We start from the raw sequence: 20,304 nt of genomic DNA, 5'->3' as shown, positions 1-20,304 counted from the left end.
AACCTTTCCCTTAGTCTCATTTGACTAAAACCTCAGTTGGAGATTTTATGGGTACAATATGTCATCACTGCTCTTATTTGCAATTGATTTTATCTGGAAGCATTTACACTTAAACTGCTTGGAGATTTTCATCAACTTAAGCAAGAAAGTGACATTCGAAATGGATTAGATTGGCCAAAGGTCACATAATCTATTGGTTGTTGGAGGAATGGGGGATGCATTTTAATCTTCCAAGGATCCCTTACACACCTCATTTTAAATGTCCTTAGGTTTGATTATACAAAGTAAAAGGAAGATGTTTATGAAAAAAACAAAACGAAACAAAAACACTCCAAACATTGGAACAATGAGGAAGCCGTGGACTCCTTTTTGTAATTGTGGCTCTGCCATGTTAGACTGTGTAGGGCGTCACACATTTCTGTGATATGGGGGTATTCTCTCTGACACCCCTTCCCCCAGTCAAATGCCTGAGCACACTGAATCACCCATGTGCGTAGTAGCCATAAGCCCAATCCTTTCAATTCACAGGATTAAAACATTAAGATCCAATATGAAGTCAATGGTATCGTTAGCTATAGAAATACTTTAAATATGTTTAAAACTATTTTAAATCATAATATATTGAAATATATATTGAATATATTCATTGTAAACATCAATTTTATATTTTTTCTTCTTTTCAATTTCAGGGTCAGCCTGGCCCCCAGGTAAGCGATTCCTTTTTTAGCCAACTAACTCCAGTTTATAGTTTTCCTAGTAGGGAAATTCTCCTTCAGTCCTTTTCAAAGAATTGGAGAAAGCTGTGAACTGATAATTGTGCTGCTACCTATTAGGCTAACTATTGCCCAGGAGTGATACTTGGGGACTCTTTAGGGTTGAGTGAACCACTTCACCTGTTGGGCCAGATGGCAAGTTAACAATATGCCCTCTCACTGAGGAAAACTCTTAACTGACCCAAAGCAGTGCCCCAGAGGCAGAGTGACTCGGTACATACGGGCATGAGCTGGCATGCACTAGATACTGATTAATGGAGTACTAGTGCAGCCGTGCCTCCACACTCATTATGTAGGCTGTGATCCGGCTAGCTGCTTCTGATTCTGCCCAGATGGATACTGACTTTGTTCCCAACTCTCAGCACAAACCAACGGCTGCAGACATGATTTATAAGTAAGCGCAAATGCAGCCGACAGACAATATTTCAAACTCTTAAATCGTATTTTTAAGAGCTGGGGGGATGTCTATAAAGGTAGAATTGTAGAAATGAAGCAAGTTCTCACAAATGGCGTAGTGAATTCAAACTCAAAAGGCTCAGTACTACCTCGGTGTGTAGGATGCTAATGGCCCCTGAGAGGAGCCGGCTTACAGATGCCTTAAACACTGCATTCCATCTAAACAGTGCAATTACTTACTTGTGCTCCCATCGGTCTTTTTTTTTTTTTACCATGATGGACTCAATGCCACTTCTGCCCCAGTTTGTTAACTGATAGGCCATTTCGTGATAGCTTTGTAGTTAGTGTCACGAATTATTTAGTATGCGTTAATGTTCATTCTATATGTATGAACATTATTTATAGGTGTTCTGAGCTCCACATATAAGGTTGTGTAGTAATAGAAACAGAAAACCACACTTATTATAGTACAGCACTCCTTTTCACACTAAGTAGTAAGACTTTTAATTTATATTGATACTGAGAATCACCCTCATAGTTTGTAGCTTTCCTCATGTAGCCCAAGTCAATTCAAGTTAGCAGAATAAATTCATAGAGGAGAGTTTTGACTTAGAATTTGAAATTGATATTCTATATTGGGAAGGATACAAAGTAAACTGTGGTTTACTGCATCTTATACTTTGTTTTACTCAGTGCCAACAATAGTTCTGAAAAGTGCATGTGTGCCTCGGTATGTCTGTGCGCTCGCGCACAAACACTCATGTGTTCTGGTGTTTATGGTAAATTTCTTACCCGGATGACACAGTAGTGTGACTGGAGTAGAGATTAAGACTGGAAGGCATCCAAATCTGGAAGCCCCATATCACTCAACTCTTTCCAGAAAGGAGGGTAGCACAGCATAATGAAGTGAGCCTTGAGAAAATAATATTTTAACTCTCAATAGGACCTCTGTCTTAGTCTAGGCCACCTTTCCTGGCATCAAAAAGCAGTCCTTAAAATAATTCATGGACATGAACATGTGAGAAGTGGCCTAGGATACATCATGAGGGCATGGAGTAATTCACCAGGATGGTAGAATAGCAGGAAGTAGACGCGTTTGTGAACGGATGACTTCTATGGGTGACAGAGGCCATTTCCTGCTGAACATCTCATAGAGGGACAATGCAGAGGTTCCCCAGAACCCTCACACAGACGAACAGGAAGTTGATGTGATTAGCCATTGATTTGTATTCCTTTACTTTCGAGTCATGTCTAGGTGCTAACACCAGTACTTCTGATCTGCTTTAGAAGGTCTCGTGTATGGAATGGATAGGACCCATAGTCTAGCACTAGAGCTATGAAATTGTGGTGAATAAGACAGGTATAGTTTTATTATTCTGTGCTTTATTTTTCACTTAAAAGTTATACATATCTATTACATTAGAATATGATAATATATTGATGTAAAGCATTAATATGTTTTATTGATAATGTTGACTGCATGCAAGGCATAAAACTTGAGTTCATATGCATTTACCTTGTTCAATTATTACAATTAAGTAAAATATAATTAAGGCCTCAGAACTTGTCATTTTATCACTGATTGTGCCTTTTGTCAGAATGTTCCTATTTCTGCTGAACCCGTTTTATACTTCTGTTAAGTCCAACTTTTAAAAATTCTAAAAACAAGTGGAAATCATCATACACTACACTGTTTGCCTCTCTGTGTCTAGTTCATTTCACTAGCACAGTATCCTACAAATTCATCCATGTTATTACATTGGGAAAATAGCTTCCTTTTTCAGAGAGATAATACTCCATCATAGATACACATACCACAGTCTTCCATTCACCCATTAAGATACTCAGGCTGATTCCATGTTTCTTGTTACAAGAGGATTCTACACATGTGTGATCATAAGACATTTCTCTCTGTGTGTGGCTTATTTCATTAAACATATGGATCTCTGGGTTCATTCATATTGTTGCAAATGGTGGGATTTCATTTCTGTGGCTAAGTAAATAGACCATTGTGTGTGTAACCCATTTCTTTTCCACCCATTCACTGATGGAAAATATGGCTGATCCCAGATCTAGGTTGTTATATAAACATGGGAGTGTAGAGATCTCAACATGCAGGATCATGTGGTAATTTTATTTTTAGATTTTTGAAGAACTAACATACCATTTTATGTAATAAATGTTCTGTTTTGCATCCCTAACAACAATGGAAGAATTCATTTTTTTCCAGATCTTCACCAAAACTTCTCTCTTGCCTTTTTGATTGTATCCATCCTAGCAGGTGGAGGCATGAACTCTTATTATAATTTCATTTGCATTTTCCTGATTGTTAATGGTACCTAACACTTCTTCATAGACATGTTTCCATCTGTATGTCTTCTTTGTCAGTAAAGTGTGAAGGTTCTTAAATGCCCAGACCCAGGACTTCTGAGGATGGCCTTGACCCCACCTGTGAGCGTTTCTCTGTATCTGTCTGTATGTCTGAGCAACCCTATGCTCAATCTGGAGCTCAGGCATGTGGTGTTTAGAGAGATTTTATGCCGCCTCCTTTGCAGATGACTTGGGATCTGTACTTTGTTCTGCGTATGGTCCTAGTGTGTTCGACCTTAGTTTCTGTCCAGATCTTGACTCCTCTGCTCTTGTTGAATCACTTGCTGATTCCCATCCCCATTCCCTTTCTACGTTGCTCTTCTTGTCCCAGGTCTCCCTCCATTTCTTCCTCCTCTCCAGTGCCAAAGTCAGGACTATAACCCTATACTGTGATGGCACTGCTAATGTTGGGTGGGTGACTAAATCCCTGTAGCTCACACCATCCCCAGCAGGGTTCCAGCTTTGTCCTGCATCTGTCCCAGCATCCCATTGACAGTCTTCATACTGATGTTCTAGGCAAGCAAGTCAACAGGGTGAATGTTTGTCTTTTCTCTAACAAATGGAAGCATTCAGGGTTAGATAGATAGCAATGAGTATCTATCGCCTATGTTAACTAGATAAAATTTTCCACCATGTTTTGAAAGTTTTCCTTTCATGATGCCAAACCTTTAAGTCTTGATATGTTCTCTGTCTAGAGTATGACAGAATCCTCTGACTTTGGCCTGTTGTCTCTCCTTCCACTGATTTTTATTAAAGTTCTTTATGGACTCTATGCTCCATCTAAACAAGATTGAACCATTTACATGCTCTCTTCTAAGTGTTTTCATTTTCTCCTTTCCCTGGGACTGCTTCCTCTAAACATCATGTCTACACATTCAAACACAATTGCCCATCACATTGTAATGTTGCTTCTTCAACAAGATATTTTTCCTCTTGTTTAGTGAAAAAATTTTCTTCCTTTCCCAGATTCCCACAGAAGGTTATCCATGCAGCTTGTTACATTGCATCATGCTTAAAGGAGAGTTGTGAACTTCCAATCAGACAGGTTGCAAGTCCAATCCAGGCTGTGTCACTTTTAGCCTCCACCTCCTGGATGAATTATTCCTTCACTGTGGGTAGTACTGTCCACATATGTAAAGCAATGTCCTTTCTTAATACATGTTGTAAAAGTTAAAGTGTTGTGTGTGAAATGTGATACCTGCACATGGTAAGCACTCAGGAAAAGTGAACTCTGTTATTCTCTTTTGGGTCATTGAAGTTATTTCCAAGCATCTTTTCTCTTTTTTAACAAAAATATTTTATCTTATGCATATGGGTGTTTTCCCTGCTTATTTTTCTGTGTACCACTTGCATTCCTGGTGCCCACAGAGACCAGAAGAGGGTGTCAGATGTCAGATGCCCTGAAACTAAAATTTCAGATGATAGGTATCTGTCATATGGGTCTTGGGAATTGAACCCTGGTCTTCAGGAAGAGCATCCAGTGTTCTTAACTGCCAAGCCATCTCCCCTGCCCTCTTTTCTGGTCCTTACCAGATTTCTGATCTTTAATGCAGGATCTGTGCTTTCTTTCATATTTACTCTCCTCTGCATCTGACTTACTTTATTGTACATAGAGAGATTTATTTGTATGGTTCAAAGCTTTGGTTTTGAGTTTCACAATCAAAGCTATTATAGAAAGTAATACATGGCCTAAGCATTAGTATTCATTCACAGATATGTAATAAATACAAATTACATAAACTAATTGCTTTAAAAATATTCTCAGGACACCATCTTGTCCTATTTACAAAACACATCAAATTTTCATTTAGCCCCAATATCCCCGTGTGTCCTTAGAAGTGAGTAGATACCCCCTTCACCTTAAGGCCGTTTTCCTGCATTTTTTTTTTTGGAGTCTCGGAGCCCTCCTCATAACTCATCTTTGGAGTTGCATGTGAACATAAAGTAGCTGTAATTCCCTAAGGAATGTTGAGTGCTAAAGTGGTGTGCATGTTGAAACTCTGTATTACCCAGTGAGAAAAAAATGTAAGAGCAAACCACAAGCATCAGACAACTGTTCACGGAGGCGAGAAGCTTCCATCTGTGTTTGCAGACACACTTGGAAAGAGCTGAAGATGACACTGTCCCCCCTGCCCCGAGTCTCAATTTGCCTTCCTCTCCTTTGTTCTAGTATTATCATTGTCACTTCACAAGGTTTTATTATCATTTACTAAGCTCAAGCTGTACATTCCTTGTGAAGAATTCTTCTGGGGTAAAATATTGTACTGTGGGGACAGTATTTAACTCTCTATTCATATGTTTTAAATTATGTATGAAGCTCCTTCTAACCTAACACTTTAGAAATTCCCATATTTCATATTTGTGTTTCAATCCAGCTTTTTCCAGATTCACATAGTCTGATTTGGGGGCAAAAGGAGAGCACATACATTCTCCAAGAAATTTGAAAAATGTGTGCATGCCTTTATGCACATGGGTGCGCAGGGTGCTTAGATTCTGCTCACTGCTGTGTGAAACCAGTACTATGTTATCACCTGGATAAGCCAATACTCTAGCAAAGTATATTTTATTGTTACTACATAACAGAGAGAATAATAATACAAGGCCAAATGCTTTAGTGTTTGGAGAATTTAGTTAGGAATCATTGGTATTGTGGCATGAAGGACTTCACTGTACTCCAGATGGATTCTATTATTAAGACTATACATGGTATAACTATGTCTTTATTTTACTGTAATCCATATGCCTTTATTTTGCATGCTCATTTGCATATTTAAATAGAATAGAAGATAGAACTATTGCCAACAAAATTAATTAAGGAAGTTCTATTGCCAACTTTATGCTGTATTTCTTACAAAATATATTGCCTGTCATTTCATCTGGATTAATGTGGATAACCTATAACGTTCCATGAATAATTAAGCCGATTACGTATTGCTTTACATCGTGGAATTTGTTACCATTCGCCAGTTTTCTTTATCCCAGTTTCTCCATACAGTGTTGGTAAAAAATAAACAATGCAGTTTTTCTTTAGTACTGAGGACTAAGCCCAAAGCACCGCACATGCTAATCAATGTTCTGTTATTGACCTCTACTCCAAACCTCACAGTAAACTCTGCTTAATAGATGCATATGTACGAATTCATATTTAATTATTATTTTTATGTACCTGATAAACCTACTGAAGATGTCAGCCTTCTGTAGTCTGCTTTTAAAGCAGCATATGAAACTCATTGTATAGAGCTGCGGGGAGGGGTGCTCGTGGCAGGCACCTGAGTTGACATTCTTCTCTAGCACTTATGAGAGGTGTGACTTTGAGTCACTTGTCTAACTTTATGCCTCAGCTTTTCAGTGTAAAGGGAGAATGATTTGATTCAATACATAACTTAATGAAGCACTCAAAAATGGTCTATAGCACGTGCACACAGGGGTTAGGATTAAAGACCGTAGTAAATTCCTTTTCCCCTAAGCACTCACACAAGTACAGCCATAAAGACTTGATGTCCTTGTATTGTTATACATTGTCCTTGCAGGTGGCACTTCACCTGCTGGACAAGCAGAAGAAAATAATAGACTCAATATGTGCAGATACTGTTGATAAATTGAAGTTAAGAAGTTTGTGAACATTCATTAGCTGTTTTCGGGTACAGTTATCATGTAGAGGCCTCTCTAAAAACCAACTCTTATGTACACGGTTGTGGGTGTTCAAAATATTCTGCAGTGACATGGCATGCTTTAAACTGTTTCTGATTTTTTTTTTGGTTTTTAAAAGACAGGGTTTCTCTGTATTGTTTTGGAGGCTATCGGTCCAGCCCGGCCTCGAACTCACAGAGATCCGCCTGCCTCTGCCTCCCGAGTGCTGGGATTAAAGGCGTGTGCCACCACTGCCTGGCACTGTTTCAGATTTTTAAAAGCCTCCCTTTGGTTAACATAGTGAGTGTGGATCTCTACTCCATCACTGAGTAAAGCTTCGCCTTTAGACTTTAGATGGGGCTGAAGGGATAGCTCAGCCGTTAAAGGCTAGGCTCACAAGCCAAACTATAAGACTTTAGATGTATTTCCCACTCCTCTTCCCAAAGGACCAGTATGTTTGATGCTAAATTTGTATCTTAAATCAAACAAATCTATTCTAGTAACTCATGGTCATCAAATTTTCTTCTTACAAAAAGATAATTGGGATGATAAGTCGCTGGGTAAGATTGCTCATTTCAGTCATGAGGACCTGGCTTCCAGTTCTCAGCATCTACATAAACGCTGAGCATTGTTGTGCACATGCGTGTCTATGACCTGCACCTGTGACTGCCATCACTGGGCTCATCAGCTAAGAACTTTGACAGTCTGCCTCAAAGAAAGGAGCAGGGAGGAATAGAGCAGATACCCAATGTTCTCCTCTGGTCTCCACGTGCACACACTCACATGGATACACATTCAATGTATATATAACATGTATATATATATTATATTCATATATATGAAAATTTTAAATAAACAAGAATTGAATACAAATCAAAGATGATGTACCTTCCACGAGCATAGTAAATATCACTAACTATTACTTTCTTTTGATGAGTCGTGATACACCTTACATAAAACCTCTTATCTAGCCACCTAGGCTGTTGCGCAGTTTAGAAAATGCATAGCAGAGTGTTGAGTTTCAGAGAGGAACTTTACTCTCACAGTAAGTTTGCATGTGCGCACAGTTAAACAGTGTACACAGCTCAGCCAAGGATGGGTGGATTCGTCTACCCAGCTCATGCTGCATTTGCAGAACATTGAGGTAGCCTGTGGCTGCATCCCTCCAGAAGAAAGCTCCCCACTCCCACCCCCTGCACTGCCTGGGGGCAGAATCCTGAATAAAGAATATATGGTTTCTCAGAAGAAAACAGACCAGGTTTTAGTGATGGACCAAGTGATCTGAGACCAGGACAGCGCACACACTAAGAGATGTAGATTAGGCAATAGGCGGAACTTAGGGACAGACTGGGCGAGTAAGAGCTGACATTGGAATTGAGCGGGGTCCCTAGAGAGGAGAAATCTGTGGAGAAGGAGGAATTAATTTTACAGACTACAACAAGAAGTGGACAGAAGGAAGAATATCTAGAAATCTCCATCAGGCAGCAGAAGAACCAGATGAAAGCCGGCCAAGGAAGCTAAGCAGAGTGGTTCACTGCGTGGAGCACAGTCATTGGTTCCCCAGAGGCAGCCAGAGAGTAGCTTCCGCAGTGTGTGTGCTGGGAGACGGCAGCACTGACGTGGTTACAGAGCTGACTTGATAGTGAAAGTGTGGATAGCATGAAAAGCTGGAAATGCAGGCCCACAGGGAAACAGGAGCAAAGACCTACAATACCTGCCTGTCTTTTCCTCAGGGGAGACATGAGGGAAAAAACGAAAATGAAACTCTTACTCAACAGGGCCGGTTTTGCCACATTTGCTATTATTAGTCTCGATTCTTCTGAACTATCGCTATGAATCAGCAGATGAGAAACTGGAGTGGCCCTAAAAGTCATTCAAAGTCATGAATTCGTGTTGAAAACTCATGTGGACCCTCAGAACAGCCATTGGGAGCAGATTGGACATAGAGGTTGGGGGCTACTTGGTTATGACTGGACTGTTTGTGAAATGGTCTAATAAAGTTGAACTTCTGTATCATGAAACCTGTTAAAAATTGGATATTTTTTCATGCACAAAGTCCACAGGCGGTAATTATCATTTATCCATTTTACAGAAACCAAAGTTCTGCCATGTTGGCTGACTTGGCAAAGGTCATGTGCTGGCATATAAAGGCCTCCAAAGTCACTGCAAGTTAGGCTTCCCATATGCTTCTCTTGCCATCAAGGGTCCTGTCAGCTCATGGAGACACAAGCCTTAGCCCCAGCAGAGCACACATGCTTCAGGGCTTAGAGATTAATTAAAGAAAATGTCCAGGGCAGAGTTGAATAAATTCAGGAAAGCAGAAGCTCTGAGATAAAACATCAGTAAGTGTGTAGGTGTGTGTGAGAATGCATGTATATGTGTGTCTGTGCACACGCACGAATGCACATGAATGTGTGCGTGTGTGTAGGGTAAGACTTTACCAAAAGGAAAGGAATTTCTTTCAGAAACTCAAGATTATACATTTAACTTTTCCCATAGAGTTTCATAGCTTGGGTCACCAGGCCATCAGTTTTAATGAAAGTGTGCTGTAGCACGCTATACCAAAACAGTAATGGGTGATTTCATGGAGATGGTGACATAAGCAAGGATCTGGAGACTCGAAGATAGGTGGTGGTCTAGACTGGCTAGGGAGGAGCCTTATGGGAAGCTGAGGTCAGTGAGAAGGGTCATAGGGAGAAATAACAGCAGCTTATACAGGACGCGTCTTAGATTTCCAGGCAGCAGTTCACATTTCTTTTGGTAGGAATCTAAAGGGTCTTTAAAAAGGAATTTTTAGCTGAGGGTCATGCACAAACCTGTAACTCCAGCAATTGGGAGGTTGAAACAGGTGGATCACAAGTTTCAGGCAAGAATAGGCTGAAACAAACAAAATTAAATTATTTAATTGCATGCAGAAATTTTCAGATAGTCTCAGAAGCGTGGGGGGAATGTCCTTAAACTCATCACCCACTTTTATAAATATCAATGGCTAATTGCATCTAATGAATCTCTTCCTTTGATTTATTGTTATGATTTTGCAGCAGGGCTTCAAGTGAGAGCCTCCAACCTGCTAAATACATGGTATTTTTACTGATATGCTTTAAAGTGAAGCCTATACTCTGTCATTTCATCCACATGCACTGACATGTGAATCTGTGATGGGGCATTTGAAATTATAGCCATCATCTCGATGACATTTCTAATAAAATCCATACCTAGTGCAAATTCAGATTTCCCCAGTCATTATTGTAGACAGAATTTCTGTTCCACCTGGTCCCACAGCAGTTTGGACCCAAATAAACACACTGAGGCTTATAATAATTATAAACTGTTTTGCCAATGGCTCAGGCTTATTATTGGCTAGCTTTCTTTTAATTATTAACCAATTTTTTATTAATTTATGTATCTTGACATGGTCTTGGACTTACCGGTGATGCCTGGATTTCCTGCTTCCTTGGCAGCTACATGAGGTCTTTTCTTGAGACTAACTCTCTGCATTTCCCTTCCCAGAATTCTCCTAGTCTGGTAGCCCTGCCTATACTTCCTGCCTGGCTACATCCTGTCTGTACATTGGCTGAAACAGTTTCATTCATCAACCAATAATAGAAACATGTATTCACAGCATACAGAAGGACCGCCCCCATCACATAAAATTGTCTGCACTTGGGACTCAGTTATCATTGTTTTTCAGTTTTTAGTGTCTTATTCCTTTTCTTTGCATCTCTTGTTCTAGAATGTTCATTCTATATAGAGAGCATCCTGCATTCTGAATTGGTCCAACTATTGTTTGAGGTGTTATTTAATTGTTTATCCTACCTTCTACAGCAGAGTTGGTTCAATTTTTAGGGAAGTCTGTTTTGAAGGGTGGTATGTTCCCTAGTCCACACTAGAAAGTGCATGACGTTTGGCCAGTTGGTGGTCTGGAGGAGTTGGTCTGATGTTCAGGAGACTTCTCCCTGGTGGCTTTTGCAACTTCTAAGGGTCATTTCTTAGAGCTTCCATTGTGGGCTGGGAAACAGGGCCCTGAAATTTTTTGAGCTGAGGATAATATGAGCAGAAGAATATATTTATCTCTTCGCTGCCCAGGCTGACCACAAACTCCTTGGCTCAACTTCTCCTTCTGTTCCATCCTCACAATTCATGAGACTATTGATGTGAATGGTTACACTCAGGTAGAAAATTTAATTTGACCATAGTATGTAGCATAGAGTGCTGAAGGTCAAGGGAAGCTTGTGTAATAGACTGCTCTGGTTATACAAGAACAGGAGACTAGCAACTAACACAGTAAGACAGGACAGACTCAAGAGAAGCTGTATAAGTGAAATCTGTAGGACTGAGCTTTGGGTTGAATTTACTGAGCCAGATACAAACACAGAGTTTTAGGTTTGTAGGTGAGTACCCTGCTTGACAAAAATAGGGAAGTTGGGAATCATAATGGTCTCATAGCAGCAGGCACTGAGAAATTAGGTTTGAGAAAGTAGAATCTGAGCCGATGATGGTCTGTTTTGGCTCAGACATCTGGTGAGCAGTTGAAGATGCAGGATTGCAGCTTGGCAAAAAGGCTGAGGACGGAAGGCAGATAATGGCTGGAGCCTTGAGAGTATATCTGATAGCCAGTGAAGGAGAGCTGTGAGAAGGAAAGGTTTAAGTACAGATTTTGGTGATGTGAACACTGATGGGTTTTGTCAACCCTTCCTCCCCAGGGCTTAAGTTTATTTAGATTAGCTTAGCCCAGGATATCTCCCTATCAGGGCTCAGTGGCATACCTTCCACGGGTCAGCTTTCTTCTCTTAATGGAAAGAAATGCCATACCCCCAAGGAACAACATGTACTTTAACTCCTGCTCCTTTATTTTTCCTGGAGCCCGACTGTAAAAACATGACTTCTTGCTACCTTTCCTTTTTCCTTAAATCTAATTTCCTCTCTTTGTGTGACTAATCTGTTCTTTGGGGAAGCCAATGGCAACAGTAAAGAAGAAGGTAGGACATGAACAGGAGCCGATGGTGGGCAAAGGCAATGTGTCCTCCTCCTGGCCTCCAGAAAGGGAAAATTTGTACTCTTGAAGCTAGTGGAGGAGAACCAAGGGGGATGGGGTGGTCCTATGGGTAGAAATGACAAGTGAGGAAAAGGATGAGGAGGACTGGGCTGGGGAGGAGGTAAGCATGTTGGTAGGTGTGATGTTATACATCTGGTCTCTGAAGAAAAGCGTGATGAGAGTGAAGAATCTGAATACGAAGCTCTAGGAGTTGACACTCACATGAAAAACTCTGTGGTCATGTTGGCCATCGGCCAATGTGAGGGAGATCCCACTTACACTGGAAGTCAATCAAGAATCATAGCCAAGACCTGAGAGTCAGGCTCCCTCCCAGCCCCACCTGACAGTTGTTGGTTTTTTAATTATTTTAATCTTTAATTGGGGGGTTGTTTTTCATTCTTCTATCTACTTGACCCTCGCCCTTGCTTTATGCTCAGTTGCATTTCGTAAAACTCTGTTGCTTTATATGATATGACAAATGAAGCAAAAAAAGTCAAATGACACACAAACAAGGCTTAAATCACTTGAACAAAAATGATGTTTGGAAAGAATACTAGGAAACACGCTGAAATAGGTGGTTATAAATAAATCCCAGGACTTAGAGGAAAATGTACTATACAGAATCCAGATTTAACGACACACACACATGCACGCACAGACAGAGACAGGGACAGAGGGAGGGAGAGAGAGAATATGAAGGTATAGAGAGAGGCAGCAGACCAACAGAGATGGGTGTCACACTGGGTGAGCAAATAAGTAAGGTACAATGATATATATGTGTGTATGCATGTATGTGGAGTGCTACATAATAAGCTCCATTATTTTTTATGCTAACTGAAAACAAAAGAGATGATTGTATCTGAATCCTTTGAAGTTTGGCTTCTGAATCCACTTGAGTCCTACTGCACACCATGAGAGTATCATAGGAGAGCTTACTCTAGGTATAAATAGTGCGGGTTCCTGTGGCAGTTGGAGCTAGCTTATACTTTCCACAAACTTGGTATTTGGAATTCCAAATCTCTCACCATGGAGATCGTTTTATTTAACCTTTTAAAAAAAATAAGGTGCAAGGGAGGGGAAGCCACATTCAAAATCAGGGCCATTTGCACAGTCTTAGAGCACTGAGCGGCACACACCACACAGATGCTGGAAGACGGGAGATCTTGGGTCTGATTAGCAAGAACAGCAATGTCCATGCATTGAGTAAGAAAAGAAGGCTTTACCCCCTATGAGGAGTTGAGTGGATGGGGGAGGTAGGAAGTGGGGAGGAGAGAACTGGGGTTTCTATATAAAATGAAAAATAATGTTTAAATTAAAAAAAGCAAGCCAGAAGTAAAACAATGGCCCCGAGTCCCACTATAGCACCAGCTCTTGACTCCATTGAGCTACTTTTGTAGTGTTTCTTTGAGTGTTAGAACCCATTAATTGCTTCCTTACAGCAGCTGCTTATGATTTAGGATTGGTCGTGGGCACACACGGTCTGTTGTTTGGGGCCCAAACAGACATCATAAAAGACCTTGCACTTAGAGTCTCACCACAGAAAAATGCCCAGGAAATAATAGCTGTAAAAATTAGTTTTCAACCAAGTAGGGCTGGTTTTGATATTTTAAAATTTGGGTTATGTCCACCCCTTTCTGCTTGGTTTTAATCTTCAATGCAAAATGAAAGGTGTAAAGTCTACAGCTGTAAATCCATTTATTGCCGTAATTCCCATGCCAGACTTTGTGGAGTTGGATATTACCATAACCACAGCTCTCCTGCCAGGGAACTTGACTTCCCCATCATTCATTCTTCCATGTTGCTGCTTTGAACCCCAAGAATTTTATTGTATTTATTGTACACCCATGTCACTTTGGCAAGAGTTAATTGAGCACCTAATCTGTGCTCAGATTGACTGAGCCTAGAGTTCAGTTTTATTTATTAAAGGAACTAGGCTACAAGTTTGGCTTGGTTTTGACTGGCAATAACTCTCAAAGGTAAATTATATTCAATTGGCATTGTCTCCAAACATTGCCACCATCTATACGGGACACTTCCCAAGGTTCATGTTACTTTTAGGAAGTTCTGTTTGTTTGCCTTTTTCACTCCTTGAGTATCTGAAAAACAGCTTTTGCATTTTGTTTCCCATCAAGCATAATATTACAGTGTGTTTTTTATAATTGCCAACATTGATAGGCCACACATTTGTAGGTTCCTTTGTTTTAGTCAAGCAAAGGACGATCTTTTCCCCTTTTTAACAGATGAAGAAGCCAGTTCAGCAAGACTAATTGGTCTGCCCAAGATTGCGCATGTGCCGTGGTCCAAGTTCCCATCTAGATGTGTGACTTGAAACCCTGACTGCTGAGATACTTCTGTCTTACATTCTTCATTTTTAAAATAACACCTCTGAATTACTCTTGGATTTTCCTTTGACTTTTTACTGAAACTCTTAAGAAAAGAAATTATGTTACAAACTCACACATTTTATCTATGCTTTTAAGCAATGCAATACTATAACAGGAAAAATAAAGATTTACATACTACTAGCTCAAGTTATTTGTAAATTTTAAAGTCTATATGTCAAAATAATTTCATTTTAAGCTTCATAAAATAGAACAATTAGAGACACCCCAAAAATTATATACATACATATGCTAACAGAACAAAAGTTTATACCTGAATTCAAGTCTTGCATACACATATGAAAGAAAACAGGTTCTCGTTTTTATGATAGGAAAATTGGTGCTAAGTCCACTAGACATGTTACTCAGAAGTAGGTACACATACAGAAATGCCCACATCCAATTAGCCAGGGTTCCCATTTTTTCAGAGAAAACAATAGATTCTCAATTTACACTGTTGTTTGCAATGTCATTTTCTATAAAATCAGAAATGTGCTAAAAATGGCCAGTGTGCAATTTGGGTATGTGTCTTGTTTCCTTAGAGCCAAATTAAGCATGCATGTGGGGAGACAGAAGTTGACAGTCAGTACAGTTGAGACACCATCTCAATTCTACAAGAGTAAAACATCTATCCTGTTTCTTTTCTCCCTGGGAAACTGCAAGCATCAGTAACGCATTGTTGCAAGAAATCTTGAGACCACAGAGAGAAGACTTCAGTCAGCCGTCCCACCCCTGGGGCTGTGCTGTCCTATGAGAGATCCACTGGTGTGGAAGGCTGGCATCTTCTCCTTCAAAGACCAGGGCAGCAGGCATTTACAGCACAGGATTCCATATGCAGTTTGTATCTTAAGAAGTACAGGAAGGGAAATGTAATGAAGATATACTGTATCCAGAAATTAACATACAAGATGGGTGACATTTTGATCATGGCATAGTGTGACTACCAGGCTACCATATGCTGAAGATCACAGAATGGGCACTGCACAGAGATTGTCACACCATGACCACTATTATGGATTCAGGTGTGGACCTTCTAATTAGTAGTGATAAGCAAACTATCTCCACTTTCCCCTCCTTTCCCCTCTCATATCCTCCACTGCCCTCCTCTTCCTTCCTCTCCCCTCCTCTCATATCTTCCTTCCCTCTCCCCTTCCCTCCTCTCCCCTTCCCATCTTTCCCTCTCTTTCTTTTTTCTCTGTGCCTCTTCCATACTGCCATTTCCAATCAGGCCAGCTGTAGCAGTCAACACTGTAGATTTAAAACGCAGCCCCAAATCCATTTGTACTGTGTCTGGTTCACTTGGCCTTGGAACAGCTCTCCACCCGGTTTGAGAGTCACTCAGGAGTCCTCGTGTCCAGCCAGTCTTTACCCATATTGAGAGTCACTCAGGAGTCCTCGTGTCCAGCCAGTCATCTACTCCTGTTGGGGCAAAGTAAGTGAAGTTTACAGTTCAAGAAATGTCTCCCAGATCTAGCCCTTTCCTTGTAACCTCGCTTTATTTCAAAACTTCCTCACCACTCACTGGGACCAAGACAACGACTCTCTAAGAACCTCTAACACCGCACACCCTGGGAGTCCCTCAGAGCAGACACACCCCGTCTTACCACGCTGAAACTGATGACAGGATCTGGCCCAGACACCAGAGTGTGGCTAGCCAGCCTTCTGCAGCTCCTCTTTTCCTGCTAGTCCCCATTTCCACTCCCAACTCCACATCTGCTCTTCTCCCATGAACTCCATCTTTCTGTGATAGCATAGCGTTCTCTCACCCTTACACGTGTTCTTTCCTTCTGTCAGAGCCCCCTCACACGCCTTGTCTCCCCCTTTATCTCCAGCCAACTTCACAGGGCCAATTGCAGCTCTCCCTTTCAACTCTAGCTCTCCTTCCCTCTCTCTTTCCATAGTTCTGCAACACAAGTGTAAGTCCTCCCTACCGAGTGTAAGTCATACTAACATGCCCACCCCCAGATGGAGAGAGAACTGACCAGCTGACACAATAAATACTTAGGGGATGGAGCCTGTTTGTTCCCATAATTCTACAGTAATGAAAAGGTTAATCAGAGTCATGTTACCTCACAAGACTGAAAAATCAACTTACCTATGATGTTCAGGTGCAGAGGTCGCCAGCCCCCTCTTCTGGGGTGACTGTCTTCCTAGGAGTCCTAAGACATGCTCCATGCCCCTCCAACAGAATTTAATTTTGTTTTCATGATTTTTAGACTGTTTCCATTTCAAAGTAAGTAGAGTTTGCAATTCACTCAAATAAAGGGCCCCATGACACACTCTTTTCTCTTTGAGCCATGTCTCATTCACTTCGTAAATTGAAATGTCATCAGATAGCTTCTCCCATTGGCCTCTCTTTGCTTTTGGTTTGTTTGTTATAGAAGCAGACAATAAGAAACACTAAAACTTGCATTATTTGGGTAAAACTAGGCTTGGGATTACTAAAATCAGTTATAAGCCAAGGCCCATGTCAAGGAGCTGAGACAAAGAGAAAGGCAGTGACTGTAAATTATGATTTTAAAGCTATGTGAACAGGGGCTACTTTGCCATGCAGGCCATTGACTGTTACTGATATTTTGGTATAAATCAGTTACATTCTAACAATGCTCTTAAGCAGCAGTTCTCAACCTGTGGGCCATGACCCCTTTGGGGATTGCATATCAAATATCCTGCATATCAGTTATTCACATTACTATTCATAACATTAGAAAAATTACAGTTATGAAGTAACAACTTACTAATTTTATAGTTGTGGTCACCAGAACATGAGGAACTGCATTAAAGGGTTGCAGTGTTAGGAATGTTGAGAACCAATGTACTAAAGAGTATTCCCACCTGAGTGTAGTGACAGATACAAACTTTATTAACATCTTTCAGTGTTTATGTAACTAAGGCTGCTTATACAAAAATATTTAGAAATGATAGTTTTATTTATGAGTGGGCATATGTGACATTCTAGACAGGTGACTGACATGTCCCCAAAAGCCTTAGACAAAGCTGTGACCCACAGCTAGTCCTACACATTTCTTTTACATTGGCCTTGGCTTTTCATAGCAGCAAAGGTGACTTTGGCTTAGTTATCTTACAGTCATTGCCACTGCACTAAATAGTATTTTGTCAAAAACAGTATAATTGCAACAGAAAAATGCTATTTACAAATACTCTCAAGGATAAAGAGATAGCTCAGTGGTTAAGCTCATTGGCTGCTGTTTCAGAGGACCCAGGTTCAGTTCCCAGCACCCACATGCACATCACAACTGTCTATAATGTGGGCACCAGGCACACGTGTGGTGCATACACATTACAAATCCTCATAAATGAAATGATGCGAGCCGTTAATTTATATTGCTGCTTATATTTGAGTTAGTAATAATGAGGGTCTTTAAAACCAATTATAAAGGTAGAACAAAACAGCTCATGACCCAATCTGAACTTTAAAGGTTAGAATCTCCTTGTGCTGTGATACTTTAACTTGGAAAAGCAGCATGGCCCCTGCAGTTAGAAACACTGTTCTCTGGCAGAGCTCACTTGGTTCATCTGATTGAACCCATCTTTTCAGTGAAGAGACCCAATTCAGAAAGAAGAGCAGGCATTCAGTCCCATAGAAGAAAGCACCCTCTGTCACCCTGGATCACAGGGCTTTGGAGGGGGATGTCCCAAGCAGCCACCACAGCTATGCATAGCGGGTGACCTTGGCTTTGTTGCTGTCTTGAGCTTGGCAGGTTCAGGATGCCATGACGTCTGCTCAGAAAATACCACTTTACTTGCCCGTCAATTTTTGGTGCAGATTTTCATATGCTCATGAATTAAGCATCCTATACAGGGCACTCTGGCCTTGTCTTTCCTTTTTCCTCATGTAGAACCCACAGCCTTAGTGCTGGTATCTGTGACAGTGGGACATACAGCAGGGGCCGTTTTAGAAGTCACGTGTTGAAGGCAGGCACCAGACATGTGGGTGATTCTGAGAAACTAGTTCCATGTCTGTGCTCCATGGTCTTGGTATTTAAAGTCATGCAGAATGAATTAAAATCCTGGACAGCTCATTTCTAAGAGGCCTCACATAGGAAAGATCTGAGTTTCATTGTTGGCCTCTCTAAAAAGATTATCATAATTCTTTATTGCGTTGGAGGGAAGATTAGATGTAACAACAACTCACAGTTCCTTGTTGATGAGGAAATATGCAAAATACAAGACATGATGTTGCTGTTGGTTTCAGGATCTAACCTCACAGATCTTACCAAAAAGGCATGTTACCTACACAACAAAGATAGCCACATGGTATATAAAATCAGTTCCAGTGAATTTGGATGCAAATATGAAACAGACAGTGATAAAGCTGTTGCCTTAGAATAAGCAAACGAATCTCTTCGTGATGTGGGAATGCTGGAGACTTCTTAAGTTGAACACAAAGATAACTGTGAAGAGAGTGGGGCTTCAGCACTGCTCCTCTGTGACTGACACTTAGCAGAAAGTGCCATTTGGGTGGGAGCAGGAGTCTCATGTTTCTACCAGCAATGGTGTAGCCTCTTCTGATAGGCCCTTCCCCCTTACTTCCTGCCCAGGCTTGTTCTTACGTCCTGGCCCCACTACAAATGGAGATGGTGGAGATAATTATGAGACAGACATTCTAATTCCTTGGGCCATGCTGAACCACAAAATATGACTTCATTATCAAGAATTAGAGTAGACAGCATAATTAATGCCTCTAGAAATTTCTTACTAGAAGAATAGGCTCTCACCAAGAAGAAATTCCTACAAGGAAACGTTATGTACACATATGGTCACCTGATTTATGAGGAAGGTAACACAGTACCACGATGGGGAAAAGATGCCATTTTCAGTTAACAGTGTTCGGTTAACTTGATAACCACCTGGGGACAAGAAACATCCTGACTTCACCTCCCGTAAAATCAGTTCTCAATGAAGTCACACTCAAATATGAAAGATGCAATAATAAACCTTTTCACTGGTAGAATAAACAGACGGGCTTCCTCATGATGTGCAATAGCTGTAGATTTCTTTAGTTGACTGCAAGCATAACAATAAAGAGAAAAATGTTATGTTGACTTTTATCAGAATTAGCACTATCTGTTCATTGAAGATGCCCCAATAGGGACTTCAGATATATCTCAATAATAGAGCATTTGCATAGATTCTCAATGCCCAGCTGAACCTGAGTTCAAGCCCCAGTACTGCCACCACCTAAACAAACAGCAGAGAACATTTCAACAGAATGTAAAAGCAGAACAGAGCATGGGAAAATATATTCTAGTAAATATAGGTGGCAAAAATTCAGAATATATAAAGATTTTTAAATCTCTATATATGCATATATGTGGCATATAGTATATAATAAGTTATAATAGATTGATAGGATAATTTAGTGAAACAAAGGCAGAAACTGATAATTCTTTATAAAAAACAATGTAAAATATTGAATAGGTATATTAAAAGGGTGTTTAATATATTGCTAGGGACCTTTAAAGTTAAATTACTATACCCTACAAGAACAAGTAAGATAAAAAGGTAAATAGCAAGCATTAGAGATGATCCTGAACATACTGAAGTTGAGCACAGGTATTATAGGTGTATGTATGTATATACTACTATTTTCTTTTTCTAATTATGTTACAATTAGAATTTAGAAACTAAAGTTCTTTGAGAAACCTGTTGACAACTATAACTCTTTACATTTCCCATAAATCTCTCAATTGACATA

The 20,304-nt window shown here is 40.4% G+C and overlaps 1 protein-coding gene across 8 annotated transcripts in view; it reads left to right on the top strand.

Moving 5' to 3' along the window:
- Col25a1 (collagen type XXV alpha 1 chain) overlaps window positions 1–20,304 on the top strand; it is a 376,783-nt gene that overhangs the window by 215,790 nt on the left and 140,689 nt on the right. For all 8 annotated transcript variants that reach the window (XM_040751789.1, XM_021234540.2, XM_021234538.2 and 5 more), the window contains exon 5: window positions 690–707. In XM_040751789.1, the coding sequence (XP_040607723.1) occupies window positions 690–707 (18 nt within the window). The remainder of the gene's footprint in view (window positions 1–689; window positions 708–20,304) is intronic.

This window comes from Mesocricetus auratus, unplaced genomic scaffold (genome assembly GCF_017639785.1).
Source record: "Mesocricetus auratus isolate SY011 unplaced genomic scaffold, BCM_Maur_2.0 Super-Scaffold_100009, whole genome shotgun sequence".
Lineage (NCBI taxonomy): Eukaryota > Metazoa > Chordata > Mammalia > Rodentia > Cricetidae > Mesocricetus > Mesocricetus auratus.
Note: the sequence above shows the minus strand (reverse complement) of the source record. Positions and strands in the feature narration are given on the sequence as shown.